Here is a 15,343-nt window from a genome sequence, read left to right on the forward strand (position 1 = left end):
AGTTTAAGGTAAGCTAGTACAGCTGAAGCTGAACTTCAGAGAGATCGCCTACTTAAGATTACAGCACACAGCATGTTCCAGTGACTTTCTGACACTTCATCTATCTTACTGTATGAACTGCTTCCAGCAGCAGATCTATCCTTCTACAACTCCCACTTCTGTCTCTACTTGTCTTTCACTTCCCTCCCCATTTTGATGCATTCAAAACTCTCAAGAGTATTTCAGGAGACAAAAGCCACTTGAGCAACTGACAGACATTCTGGTTATCTGGGTTTTAAGATCAAAATACAGCATTATTGTGGATCAGTGCATATCTGATCAGGTTTTTTTATCTCAGTTCTATTTGCATATGGCAAACTTTCCTGGTAGTATCCTGAGAAAAATAGATGTTTTATTTTGCTGAAACAGTGAAATGCATTATTACTGCAAAGTCTCATGTAAACTGCTTTTAAGAACATTGCAACTGCATTAAGAAAAATGTGAACAAGACTACAGATATTAGGTGATACTCATTATCAGCATGCCCCCTTCCTGGAATATGGAGGTATCCGTTCACAATATACACCCTAAATATGCTATGATAAACTATTGTTTACTTTAGACTACAGGAAAAGGCAAAAAGGAGATTATTACAGCTGCCTATCAAAAGAGATATCAAACACCTCGGCTAATATATAGTTTTGGTTGTTGAGGGGAGAGGGGCTTTTCAACACTTGCAACCCGCTCTGTCTTCGTCCTGGACTCTGGTACAATTCACTAGACTTGGCTGCTATCAGTCCTCGGTCTTCGACCACTGAAACCAACACAACCGATCACTACTGAATGATCTGCTCCTGCTCTGAATGATCTCTGTATCTGAAACATGGTAGGCTACTACTATTTTTTTTGTGAAAGGTATGGTACAAATCCTACACAAAATCTTGTTTACTTGTAGGTGCTGGTACTCATTAGTAAGTTTCACAAAGGAAGATTTTCAGCGTCTTATATTTCCTAGGAAATATATTAAACTGTTTCAGTTTTCAGAGTGCATTAATTATGGTCCTATAGATTCTACCATAGCCTCTGTCTCTCTGTAGATTTTATATATTGTTTCTGATTTCAAAGGCTACCTTTAGGTATAATGAGCTATTTCCCCACAGACTGACAGAACATTTCCTTAAAAGACAGTTAAAAAACAGACTTAGAACTAGGATTTTCCATTGCACTCATTTCTGCTATTTGAACTCCAGATAGGTTCCATCCATAGGAGCTGGAACAGACCATCATAAATTTAGGTTTAACTGAAAAAACAGACAATACAAGAAATTCAGAGTCTCCTCTGGCTTCTGCTGGCATAGAGAAGACTTGATGACTACATTTCCACTAAACTCCCTCAGCTCCTTCCCTCAAATTTTCCTAGGCAGATAGTAAGGATGAGCTAAGAGCAGCAGTTTTTATCATAAAATGCTACCTGTAAAGTGAATATTTGTACGATGCTTCTGTTCAAGCACAGCCAATCTTATAACAAAATTTATATATTTGTATATAAACTTTATAACTTTTATATATATTTTAACTTTATATAACTTTCTTCCTACAAAGTATCACTAGGAGAGAATACAGAAATAATTTTTCGTATTTTTTAACTAGCATACGACTTGTGCTATGCTATAATTCAGTTCTCAAACTGGTCTCCGTCATTTTTTAAACTATAACATTTTTAAACTGCTAAAACATTTTCTTTCTGTTTTGAATTCTCACATATGCCTGAGCAATGGGTTAAGAAGGGGGGGGAGATTTCTGAACATCAGAGATATGATTAATTGAACAAATGGTACCAATTATGTTATGTCTGTCTTTAATCAAACCTAACACACGAGACACTTGTATACAGCGAAATCATGAATACCTGCACAGCCAAGAGAATTTGGATATATCTGAAGAATGAGGTTTTCCTTTCTGTAGACAAAATGAATATGCTTGTTTAGGCTACAAAGGTGAGAAAGAATGGAAAGATGAAATAGGGCATACATTCCTGGTGCCTGAGAAAAGAAAGTTTGGCATAGCACTGTGCTGCATAACCCAGCAAATGGAGTTTTACTTGATAAAAATAGGAATGTATTTAATGTGTTAAAGGAATCCATGAGGTTGTTCAATTCGTGTTTCTTTACATCTTTTCCAAAGATAGTCTATATTGAAATAGCTTCAGTATAAAATAAAAACAAGATATTATAAAATCCAAACATTCTTAGTGTATTATCATCATTAGAATAATATGAATAATGAGACACTCTAAACAAGATTAAACCCTCAGTGTGCTATGTACAATTATATAGCCAAGACAGCATCTTATCCAGAGATCTTGCTGTCTGGATAAGAGAGAAGAGTATGAGAAAAGTGAGATTAAAGACCAGACTAATTCTAGGAAATTGAGTGAAGAACTAAACGGTGTCACCAGTGTCTGAGGAAATGCAGCAAAACCAAGCCTGAACAAGGTATTTTTGCATAGTCCCAGGTCATAGTGCCTCAGTCATATCACATTTTTTCAAGAATCCAGAAACAAGTAACCCAGGGAAACTAAATGCAGTTTAGGAAATGCCTGAAGTTGAGGACAGTTAGACACTGGGAGAGGGCACAGAAGAAACACCACACGTGCTTGCCCAGCTCTTACTACTTCCTAGCGCAGAGGGAAAAATGGGCTAGATCGACCTAATTCTGAAGTTCAAAATAACGAAGAAAAACCATGCAGGCTAACGGCATTTGAAGTGATCTATTGGTTTCCCTGCAGCCAGCGTTAGTCACGCAGGTTGGGTGTTAAGGATGCCCTCAGTGCTCTTCCAGAAAACAAAATGGTGATCCTGCAAACTGTTGAACTTGCAAATGGGAACACTTGTGTGTTACCTGCTGCTCCGTATCTGTGAAGGACACTAGTAAAGCTCATTGTGTAAGGAAAGTTATAAATATCCTTTCAAATTTACAGCGTGGGGCAAAAGATTATGCTCTTTAAATGAAACTGATCAAATAAATATCGTCCTCTGCTTCGGAGCTACGTGTTTATGAAATGCCTGGTAAAAGTGTACTTACAACAGACCTGCCACAATGCTGTTTCTAACTATAAAGAGCTATGAGGATAGCAAGGGCAACAAAAAAGGGCTGCCCACCCCAAATACCTGACAAAGTGGGCTTAATCCTGCCCAAGCGCCCAGCTCACGTCCTCCTGCCTGCTGTCACCATCACTGCTGCCCTCTGGTCAGAAAGCGGCAGGGACCCTGAGGGTCTGTAATAAATTAAGTTATATAGGTGTAAGCTACCCTCTATAGCAAGGTCTTTGGGAACTCAAGGATTGCCAGGATTACATCTAGGCATTGATGCCGGTCCCTACAGCTAGGAAAACAATTTAAAACAATACAAGTAGTAGGCCACTGCACAGTAACCAACATATACATTCCATCAAAAATAAATTAGAGTTTTTATATTTGAGTAACACAAAAACTGATGCATACAGAGGAACTGAAGTTAAATTAGAGGGAAATAATACGTTGCTTAAAACAAAATTAATTTATTTCTCAAACTTCTAGTAAAACCTGAAATGTGCTAGCTGCAACAGAAATTTTATTTATCTTCTAACATTTTCAAAATCAGGACATTTTCTTAAATGACAAAATTTAAAGTAAAATATTGTAACATCATTGGAATGATAAATACACATTTACAAGTAAAAAAATATATTTGAACTGAAAGCAAATGCACCTGACTACAAATAGTTAGGCATGCCACTGAAGATACAGTAAAATACACCCAGGCATATTTAAATAATTCATTCCAAGACCTTGCATGATATGAAACATTTATTCTCTTACCACTATAAAATGATCAAAGGTATCTCGGATATAACTATTTAGTGATTTAGTATTTTTCTTTGCATACCTGCATCCCATATAGAAACAATCAAAGCAGAATGATTTTTGCCTCAAAAATTAAGGACTACATTCTACTGTCTAGAATAATCCTTTTAGAGAATTTTTTCCTGTAAGTCAGGTGCAATTGTGCATATACACTTAATTTAATAACACATTTAATCTAATTTTATATGCAGTCATGTAAAAGTCACTGTATGTTTGACTAGACTGCTACAAAGTTTGGTGCAGTTTGAGCTGCAGCATATACTTCATACATAAACAGCTTTGACCAATGTCCTAGGACCAAAAGCAGCTACAAGCTCACCTGACTTCTAATCAAAGTTTTTTAAAAATAGCATTTCTTCCCCTTTCAAAATGTTCTTACCTCTTCCTTTGTCTTTTTTGATATGACTCTTAGCCAGTCTCCAATCATGCTGAGGACAGCTGCAAAGTAAGCAAGCCCAACAAGGATCCAGAACCACACCACTGGCTTATAAAAATCTAGGTACTCAATATCTGATCCCCCTGAAAAACAATGCAGTTAAAATTAAAGCAGACTTAATAGTTATAGGTGCAAAACTGTTTTTAAATTAATTCTTCTCCAAAAAAAAGTTATACTTCTTACAACTTTTTCTGTTTTCTTACCTATGCAGAAATTCATAGCAAAACATTTTGTTGAATTTGAATGAACAATGATCTAAATTCATCCACTCTTGAAAACAGTTTGGAGCATGCAAATTTTAGACAATGATTGCTAATCATTCTTCATAATTAAAAAATGAATACAGACAAACTGATTCAACTTCTGATATATTAAGGTAGTCATTGAGGACAGCTTGAATGAAAGGACTTCCCACCTGCTCCAAATAACAATGCCATACCAAATTTAAAATATTGCTCTGGAATATGTACTGCGTTTATATCCTGAGAAATCTGATTTTGCAAGGACTTTGAAACACGTCTCAATACTTACATGAATCCTTTAGCCCTAGTAAAGAATAGCAGCACCTGCATTAACAAGTGTCCCTGTTGGGTAGGTAAACATTATCATCTCTATTTTGCAGAGGAGGAAACAAGGGTGCAGGGACTCGAGCTGAACTGATCATACTCAAAAAAAAAGGTGGATAAAATAGATGTCAGCTGAAGGCAGCTTTTTTGAATCCCACTGCCGTAAGCACCAGTCACTTCCTTCCTTCCAGTGTTAAAGTAAAAAAAGGATAATTTCGGAGATGTCTGTAATAGAGCTTTCAGGTACAATACAGTTATAGAGAACAGATGCTTTATTTCAACACAAAAAAAGTTAAGTTCATCCAGAGCTCTTGACAACACAAAATAACTCACATTTCACATCTTGCAGTACAATAAAACAGAAGCGTTAAACTTGCAATTCAGCTGTGTTTCAACAAATAAAATCAGGCTCATAGTTTGGGTTGCTGCAAGTAGAAGTTTGATGTGCGTATCTGCCCACAATTGAAGAGACTCTACAGTAAAACCTTTTCAGGCACATTAAAGTCGTTTGTACGGGTACATAATATGTTGCTTTATGCATCTGCATCCTGTACTGAAACAGTCAAAGGACAATTGGCCCCAAAATATCAAGCACCTTGCTAGAGTAACAAGATTAACTCTCATGAAGAGTAATGTTTTTTTCCCTAGCTGTTACTATCTAATCATCACAGAGATTACATGCAAACAAAGAATTTTGCTGATGGTTATCTTTGTATGGAAGCCCTCATAGACAGAAGATTTGTCATTCTCATTTCAATAAGCCTTTTCATCAATAAAATCCATTGAGCTGTAGTGGTTTACTCAACTATCCAAGAGATGAATCCACATTGCAAAAATGGATATACTTTGACACTTGCATAGTCACAAGTGAGACAGAAAACAGGGCTCTGTCTGGAACAGAAGACAGCCAATCACTAAAGGGTTGAGTCTGTCACAGCCCAAGACAATCAAAATATCAGAAATGAAGCCATTTGTTAACATCATCCAGCTCACATCAGTCCAGTACAACAGGATTTTAGGGATGATTTGCCCAAAATTTGTTGTCATTCAAAAAAATGGTTGATTACCACCATGCCTTTGCTCTATCAGGAGCTAGTAATGAGCCACGCTCAGTGGTTCACCTTCTTCTCCAGCTGTTCATAGAACACACAAGAAAGTATCATATAAACCATCCACTCAGCTGGCTTCTAATTTTTGGTGTGCTAAGTTTATAAACTGAAACTGGAACCTAACTCTGCCAGTCTGCAGGGAGCACTTCCTTCATAGTTTACACCTAATTTGTTTACAGCAAGGTTAATTACCAGGGCAGGAGTTAGGACATTCATATTCAATCAAGAGTTTTCTTTACTGTCTGGCCAGGAGATGGCTCCATCTAGCCATGCCCAAAGGCGTTCAGCTTTCCTAAAGTTAGAGAGGGACAGTCAACAACCCTCTAGGAAAAGGCTTAAGAGCTAAAATCTTTATTAGCTGTTGAGTTTCTGAATTTTAAGGACTCCTCAGGTGAGGTCTCAATTTAATGGAACACCAGGCAGAGAGAGACATACCTAATTATGTTTGTCCTGAGATAGCTACTGTCTCCCGTGATGCTTAAACATCAGAATGCTATAATGCAGTTACCTGGGAATGTCATTAAATAGGATTTCACTGGTAGGAAAGCATTATCAAGAGTCAACTGTACTGAATTTAAAGTAAATGGAATTCATTAACTACTGATTTACAATTCACATAAATGGGTATAAATGTATTTGGGTATGAGTATGTATAGGTAAATGTATTTGTACTGAAGTATATGAGAATTCATCTAATGATTTTACCGGTAACATTGTAAAAAGCATATCAACATGATACATTTGCATGGATTTTTTCATAGCGTAATTGGTACTTAATAACGCTATCATCTTTCTTTTGCAAAGCAGATTATTTTATATAGCCCTTTAGGAAGCAAAATGCTGAGAAGGCAGAAGCTGAATTTTTTTGTTTGTTTGGCAAAACCAATTTTGTGGGCCAAGGGACAAAAGTTTTTTCCAACTTTGTTTGACCTCTACCTGAAATAGATGACAACCACAATAAAGAAGAAATACACCTCCCAACTAGAGTGCGCTTACTCTTTAGCCAGAAGTCTCACTGACAATCTTTTACCAAAAGAAGCCACAGCTTATTGCCAAGATGTTTTGTGGTAAAGATTTGATCCAAAGTCCCTTGAAATCTAAGAGAAATCAAAGAGTTTTTCCATCCATCTTCATCACAGGCTATGGCATTGCTGCTGCCACCATTCTTACATCTGCCAAACAACTTTTAAATTATTTGTGATTTTCAGCACTTTCGAAGGCATAGGTTGTTTTATGGCCCAAACACATATTCCTTACCAAGGTGAAAAGCTTGTGTTTTAGTGAACAATGGCATTAGAGAAGATTTCAGGGGTGCATTAGGACAGATTCTGGTTCTCAGGTAAGGGATCAGGCTTTCAAATATATGTATTTTTTATATATTTCTTTACATGTAACAAGTACATTAAGTAAATAATTTTCTTTAGTGTTGCCACTCTTTTCCCCATTCTTTCTACAGCTAACTGACTCAAAATAGAAACATGCAATTATTTCTGTAAAGTTGTCTGGTTTTGTTTGCATTTTTGCTTCAAAAGTAGAAGCAGAGAATATAAAGTGCTATTGGTGTTGAGTATCTTAATTCCATACCAGCACAAATTTCTGGGTTATTCAAGAGCTGGCCCTTCAAACCAGAAAATGTCTTTATTATTTTTTTTATCAGCAGTACAAATTATTCTGGGTATAGAAGTGTGATTAAATCCAAACACAGTTTTAATTGTAGAATGACGAGTAGCTGTCCATCATCCCCGTTGCGACAAACTGGGCCAACAGGCTTAATCCAGAAACGTCATTTGTCCCGCTCCAAAAAATTACAGAGGTACAGCTCTGCAGCTTGAAAGGAATTACCTACAAGGACTGCAAAAAGGGACGGAGAAAGGCCAGCTTATGCAGAGATGCAGAAAAGCAGCAGGCTTGGGACAAGATAACATCACACTCTGCGAGAGCGAATGTAAGTAGGCCATACGAGTTACTTGATGCCACTCTGGAAAATGGAGAGCTACTTCAGAATATGAAGCACAGCTATAAAACACTCCTTACATGCTGTCCTATACAGAAATTGAGGAAGACACAGCACGTTGTCTTAAGCTTAAAGCTGGCTGGCTGGTTCACACAAGACAGCCCCTGTTATGGATGTGAAGTCCTGAGGTGGCAAAGAGCACTTCCAAATGCAAAAAAAAAAAAAGACACAGCCTGTGGGAGAGCACACTGCTCTTACGGGATACTCGACACATGCCTCTTGCTTGGCATGACAGCGATTTCTTTCTGTAGAGGTCTTTCTGCCAGGTAAGTAATACCACATAGTGAGAGCAGATCAGCTGGGCTGCTATGACCACCAGGTGAAGCCTTCCAGTTCAGTGACATTAAATGAAACTAAAATATCTCAGTACTCTACAAACTAGGTCTCAGGCCAAGCAATACAGTGCAGACCCAGATATCTGTATTACAGTGTCAATACACCAAATTCAACTACAGACCAAAACAGTAAAGCAGCAATAAGCCAAAAATCAGAGCTCAAACAAGGGAAAAAAACAACAAAAGACAAAAAACCCAAAAGAGTGAGAACACATTTTTAAAGTGAGACCTGCAAAATTCTGTGATCTGTTGAATTGGACTGATTGCAATGTAACCTTATATCATCATTATGCCCTGCTGTGAAACAGACTGATGTGCTATTTATATTTCTGACCTCTACTTAATTCAGTCAAGTTTTGGACATCTCATCTAATTTAGATTTGAAACCTGTTAGATTAACACCCTTAGAAATATTTGACTATACCTTCCAATCTGCACTGCAATTAAAGGATTTATCTGCACATATGAACAATATATTGTCATGTTATACATATATATACACACGTACCTTAGTGCTAACTTTAGTACCCAATAATATCTTTCATTATACTAAAAAAATGACATTTGACCTGAAAAGATCTTTCTTCTCTTTCACAGAATATTCATAATATTGGCTGGATTTTCTTCTGCCATATTAAAGTCAATGGTTTCTCTTGAAAACAAGAAAAGGGATGTTTGACTATGTCCTGATTTTCATAAGACAGTGCAGGCTGTAGTACAATTTCTTAATTCCTTTTTTTGTAACAGCCACAACAATAAACTTTCTTCAATTACAAGAAATTACTTATTTCCCTACAAAAATAAAAAAATTCAACCCCTCCAAAAATTAGAAAAATCAAACCATTTCATAAGACAAAGAAGCATTACATTTGGTTTTTGGAATACTGTTCATATATTTTCTTGAACATGCACTACAAGGGCTCTTCATCTTTTCCCTCCTTGCATGCACCTTGAGTGATCAGTCTTTTATGTTTGCCTTACTGCTTCTCTTGCTGGTGGAAACTGCAGCTGAAATTTCCATAGGCTCCAAATAGCAACCTAGATTCTGAGCACAAAAGGGGATGTTTTGGCATTCTAATTTCTGGGAACAGAGTACTTGGTCTCCAGTACAAATGAGAAGAAACTTGTAGAACAATTCTGGAGAACTCTACAAGAATTTCTAATATGACAACTTGCACTACAGCCTGTAACACTACTACATTCCTGAATCCCAAAGTTGTTCTGTTGGCTCCCTTTTGGTACAGCTAGTCAGAAACACTCTCTGCTTTACCTGCTAAAAAGTTCTTCAGGGCTTCTCTTCAGCTCTTACCTGCAGTGGTGCCAGAAAGCAGTGAGTTCCACGGTAGTGAAGACTGACAGACATCGTAAGAAGTGTTTCTTTTAAGCCAAACGCACATGTTACCACAACCATGACAATTGTATATAGGGCTTGCAAACTTATGTTTTTTCCTCTTGGATGACAGTTCCCAGAAAAAAATTACCAGAATATTTGGAATTTTTCAAATATTTAGAAATTTTGGATTTTTGAGGGAACTTTGAGCCAAAATTGACATATAATCATGAAATATCATCCCATGGACCTCCAATATGCTACAAGAATTGCCAATTTTATCTTTATTGCTAAAAGAGTTCACTCCACTATAATTGTGAATTGCAGTATCACTGCCCACCACTCTGCTTTAGATTTGACTATAATTCTGAGTGGAAGGTAATTTTCACTCTAAGTATTATTTATGAAACATGCCTTTCTGGCCAGGAAAAGGAATAAATTAATGCCAGTGTGAGGTTTTTTCCAAATGCATTGCCATCTAGGCATTAAGTGAACTGAAGCATCATTCTGCCTGCTGCATGCCTCACCATGACAAACCAGAATCAAGAACACCATGCTCTAGACCCACAATTTCGGATGCAATACCCATACCCTATCATGACAATCTCCCCTACAGCCTTATACAGCACTACATGCCTTAACTCTACACGTTTCACATCTGTTTATGGCATTCAGCTCTCCTAAACTTCAAGGATAGTGTTCTAGATGAAGCCTACCACAAAAATATCAATGGCTTTTAGTGTCCGCATGGTAGTTATGACTTACCTAAAAGAAAAACAGGCAAACCAAAAAAATCATAAAGGCAACTTACTAACTTGATAGAGTGCAAAAGGTTCTGCATACTTCCTCAAAATTAATAAGGAAGCCTAGCCCTTAAGACAAATTTTATCAGCTCCATTGAGAACTTGCAATGTTAGTTTTCTTCAAGTAGCTTAGTATTCATGCACACGGATGACCGTAAGCTTCCACAATGCAAAGCACAGTCAATGAATACCTTACCTATCTTTCAGAATTTTTGCTTAACTAGACAATTATGTACTGGAATGACAAGAAAACAAATGAACCTTTTTGAAAAATCCTTCAAGCCATCTACCATAAACTGAGTATGTTGGTCCACACAAAGATAATATTGTCAACTTCATCTCTGACAAAATACAGTCCCAGCAGCAATGTTAACCTCCCAGTTATGATGGAGATGATAGTCATCTAACCCTGTTCTCTTGAGCATCATCTCTGCAAGTACAAATCCAATTTCCACACACTGAAGCTTTAAGTCAATAACAAATTACAGTACAAATAAAAGTCTTGTGCATGTTACTCTAAAAGAAAATAGAAGACATTCAAGACATTTTGACATCATGCATTTACAGTGGAACTTTAAAATAAAAAAATATATATGAAGTGAACCATAAAAGGCCATAAGCTATAGAACAATGTAATTCAAGGACATTCTGTAGAAAGAGAGTGTTTCCTGGTAAAATTAAAAAACAGACATGATGTAGGAACAAATTATGATATCAAGTGGTCTACAAATAGAAAAATCCATGGAAATTTATAATGAGAGTAATGATGAATGTACTCAGTGTTCTAGTTAGAACCAAGTGGGCCATTTCAGATAATGCTTTACAGTAAATGTAACCAGGCCTTTATACACTATTATTTTTATTCCCTGACATGCACGTACCCCTGAGGAACAAAAGTCTAACACACCCACACTCTTGGCTTGGAAACAGCATTTTTTTTTTATTTGGTGCTGGTTAGAATCTGACCAGAATCACAAATTCCTGAAGACAAAAGGGAAATAAAGAAAAACAATATGGGAAAGGAAAAGGGGAAGAGAGAAATCAGTGAGGCACATTCAAAAGAAATAATAGAAACATCAAAAATAAAACTATGTGAAAGTCCAAATAAATTTCATTTGCCATTTTACAGCCCAGTTCTATAATTTATAAGAATCTTTGGCAACTTCTCACATGGCCTTCGTTTTTTAAACAGCTTGCATTACTTAGTATCTTCAACACTAACTAAACTTCTCCAGATTTTACCCAGATCATTTACGAATATGCCAAACAGTTCAGACACTTCAGAGGTCTGTGTGGGACTTCATCAACCTGAAAAACTTTTCCCAGCGACAAGACCAGTCACATTCCTGCCATCAAGGCAAACTTCAGGCAGGCCTGCAAGTCACTAGGAGGAGCTACCCAGCCTGAGACCCTCACCTTGGTGCACCTGGACTCATGCAACAGCCGTGGCTGCAGATGGGACACGGGAGGAGCCCACACCACATGGATGTCTGCTAGAAACACTTCCCTCAGCTCACTGACAGCAGCCCAGCACTGCTGTCCTTCTTGGCTACCTTTCTCAGCTACCTCTGCCTTGCATAGAGTTCAGGGGTGGGAGAGAGGCATTTCTCCCATGAAAGAGAGATGATGGTTCTGCATCAGGAGAAGCATGAGATCAGGCTGAAGAGAGCAAGTCTTGGACTCGGAGCACAAAGCTCTGAATTTCTAATCCTCACCTCAACACATCACTGACTCAGACCAACACACTTCCTCAACACAGACAACATATACTTACTCAATCGTATTCTGGTAAGTGGTCTAACACCTCTAACACCTTTTCAACTAAGAAGCTGATGCAAAGAACTGGCCCAAGTTTTTTTTAGCTGAGTCTGTCAAAGTTATTTGCAACCAATCCAATCCAGGTTAACCGAAGCATAAAAGTTGGACACATTATCTATGTGTTGTGCTAAACCTTCTCCCTACCATACAAAACACACATGGACAAATGCATACATAGCAAACAAAAGAAAAAGCACAGAAGCAGGACCCAACAGCAATAGAGGCATCTCAATGGCAGAAACAGAGCTCTGGAACAACACTTTGAAAGTAAGAGGTGCACACAAAAAATACATCATATAACTTCACAGGATGAGACATTTTAAGCAACTCCAGCTGAAAAAAATACATTCAGCAGATTAAAATACTGTATTAATTCTTGCACTTCACTCAATCTGTAGGAACAAAAATCTACCTAGAAATTAAGTAAAGCATCTTGTAACAGTACAGGAGAAATAAAAATAGCGTATGCAGAGGCAGGCACCATGCATTTCACTGTCCCACCTCCTGTCTCTAGCCTGCCACATGATCCAAGATGAGGGCAGGCCCCCTCACGTGCGCTGACACAAGAATGATAAAGGGTAAAATTCAGAGAGAGGCACCACAGAGTGTGTCTGTTCCAAAATAATACAAAAATGCAGAACATGTATCACTTTGCAAAATATTATAAGATAAAGAGTTATGAGAAAATCTTACCTGCAACATAGTCACCAAACCCAATGGTAGTTAAAGTGATAACCACAAAGTAAATTGCATCTAGTGTGCTCCAGCCTTCTATGTGCTTGAATATAACTGCAGGAAGAGCAACAAACAGCACGCAGCCAAACAGTATGAATATTATTGTTGAAATTATGCGAATCTTTGTCTGACTCACATTCCATTTCTGGAAAGAGAAGGGGACAGAGAGGAAACCCACCGTTAATAAAACCATGCCACTGTACATAAGCACCTATCACCCACAGCGAGCACTACATTGCTCAAGAGGACAGTGCATTATAATTCTCAAACAAGCAGGAAAAAAAAAAATCAAAGCAGGGTTTTATTTTGAAAGGGTTTTCAAAGTAAACATGACTACCCTAGGAAACATTTGCTAGCAGGAAATGCTGAGCAGGGCTGGAGTCTTCATTGCAGCCAGGTTTGTGATCTGGGTGAGCAGCATGTGTACCATTCATTAATATTAACAGCTATCATGCTGAAGTCTTGAGTGGGGGCTAGACATTTGAGTGAGCTTCAAGTAGTGCTTCCACCTGCAACGTCGCTACTTTTGTGCGTCCATAAATAACTGAATAGAAAAGGTGAATTTTAACCATGCAGTTCTCTCTAATCAAGTAACTGGATAAACAGATAAAGTATTCACTGGACATGACATTCTACATTCAAAAGGCAAATAGTATTTCATACATATTTTGAACATTAGGTAATAGTTAAACCTACAACATTTTATTAAAGGTTAGTAAAACACCTAAATAATTTATTTCATTAAGTTTCATTATGCCATTTAGTCTATGCTTCAAAAATCTCAGTAAATACATTTTTAATAACTGCATTAGTAAAATACAACCTTAATAAACTTCTGTGTGTGAAACAGACCAAGTTAAGTAAATTAAGTTCCTCTGCTAGAATTCAAAGCATTTGGTTGTTAAGGACTAGCTATGGCTGAACTTTATCAATATCTGCACAAGCTTCTAGCCTGTTTGACAGGTCTCTTCCTCTACTAAAGCCATGCCACTTTGCATGAATAAAGATTGGTAGCCAAAGAAAATAAAGGGCATGAACCTCTAGGCTGTGCTACGCAGCTCAGCAGAAGAGGCTGAAAATACCTTAAATGGTAGAACATCCTACAGCCTAGTGAGGAGACCACAAAGGAGTCCAATGTCAGGGAAGCACCAACAGGCTCTCTATGATTTAGGCTGTCCTGCTTCTGTGAATGCCCAAAGCTTTAGTCACCTACAGACCCATAAATCTGGTAATGTAGATGCCTACAGACTGTATTTCCTCTGGTATGATGACATCTGAGTAGAGATTTTAAGACCTGTGATTTTAGGCTCAGACAAAGGTCTTCTGTGAATCAACTCAAAGCAGCAGCAATAATTTCCACGTTACCCCTACAGCTCTACTCTTCCATCTCTGAGTCAGTGATTTCCTACCACAATCTATATGACATCCTTTAAAGGTAAACATCACAGCAAGCTTAGGAGTATAAGGGCAAAGCAAAAATAAGACGTTTTGGATCTTGTTCTTCTTCCCAACCATAATTATTGTAGAAAATGTTGGGCTTCATCCAGTTCTCAATTAACAATGTTCAGTAACATGTTCAGACTTCACAAAGTCCTTCCTACCTTTTGCTACACATCTGGTTACAATGATGAGGTATACCCTGTTTTTCATACTTTTCATTTCACTTGTTAACTTGAGAACAAGCAGCATGAAGAACAAACGAGGCAGTCAGCATACTCACAACAAAGGTATCTTCTACTTTGGCAATTCCTTTTCCAAAGATCGTCCCTAGTTGATCTCCAACACCAGCCAACAGAAAACCAAACAGAGGAATTCCCAATAAGGCATAGATGATACAGAATATCTTTCCACCTTGTGTGCGTGGGGAGATGTTTCCAAAGCCTAAATTACAAACAACTTGAGATGTTTAAGAAGTTACATATATTACATTACACATTTTAAAAGGACAGTTTACAAACAGGTCCTACTAGGTTAACCATATGACACAGCAAACATTGTGAAAAATCAAATGAAAGTGTAGGCCATATAATCATCTTTGAGCTAAAATTAAACTGCTGCACAATTCACTAATTTTTTTTTATATTGTATATATACACTATGAGAAGAAAAACTCCCTTATTAGAGAAATAATTTTTTTTTATTACAGAAATAAATGACAGCTTTTCTTATCTACTACATGTAGTTAATACCAATTGGTTAAGATATGCCTTAGCCTCTGCTACCTGGAAATGTCTATTACTGGACTTGTAATTGACAGGCTGCAGTACTTGTAAACAAGATACAATTTTCCTTCAGATGTGCTGTGTTTCAAAG

The 15,343-nt window shown here is 37.4% G+C and overlaps 1 protein-coding gene across 4 annotated transcripts in view; it reads right to left on the reverse strand.

Annotated features, from left to right (window-relative positions):
- Positions 1-15,343, reverse strand: part of KCNK2 (potassium two pore domain channel subfamily K member 2) — a 132,169-nt gene that overhangs the window by 15,858 nt on the left and 100,968 nt on the right. For all 4 annotated transcript variants that reach the window (XR_015708829.1, XR_015708831.1, XR_015708830.1 and 1 more), the window contains 3 exons: positions 14,751-14,911; positions 12,989-13,175; positions 4,264-4,403 (listed from right to left, as the gene is read on the reverse strand). Coding sequence is in view for 1 of the 4 variants with exons in the window: in XM_087776974.1 (XP_087633100.1) it covers positions 4,264-4,403; positions 12,989-13,175; positions 14,751-14,911 (488 nt within the window). In the remaining 3 variants the exon portion in view is untranslated. The remainder of the gene's footprint in view (positions 1-4,263; positions 4,404-12,988; positions 13,176-14,750; positions 14,912-15,343) is intronic.

Source organism: Nipponia nippon, unplaced genomic scaffold (assembly GCF_047370975.1).
Source record: "Nipponia nippon isolate SJK-2023a ecotype South Korea unplaced genomic scaffold, ASM4737097v1 scaffold_4, whole genome shotgun sequence".
Lineage (NCBI taxonomy): Eukaryota > Metazoa > Chordata > Aves > Pelecaniformes > Threskiornithidae > Nipponia > Nipponia nippon.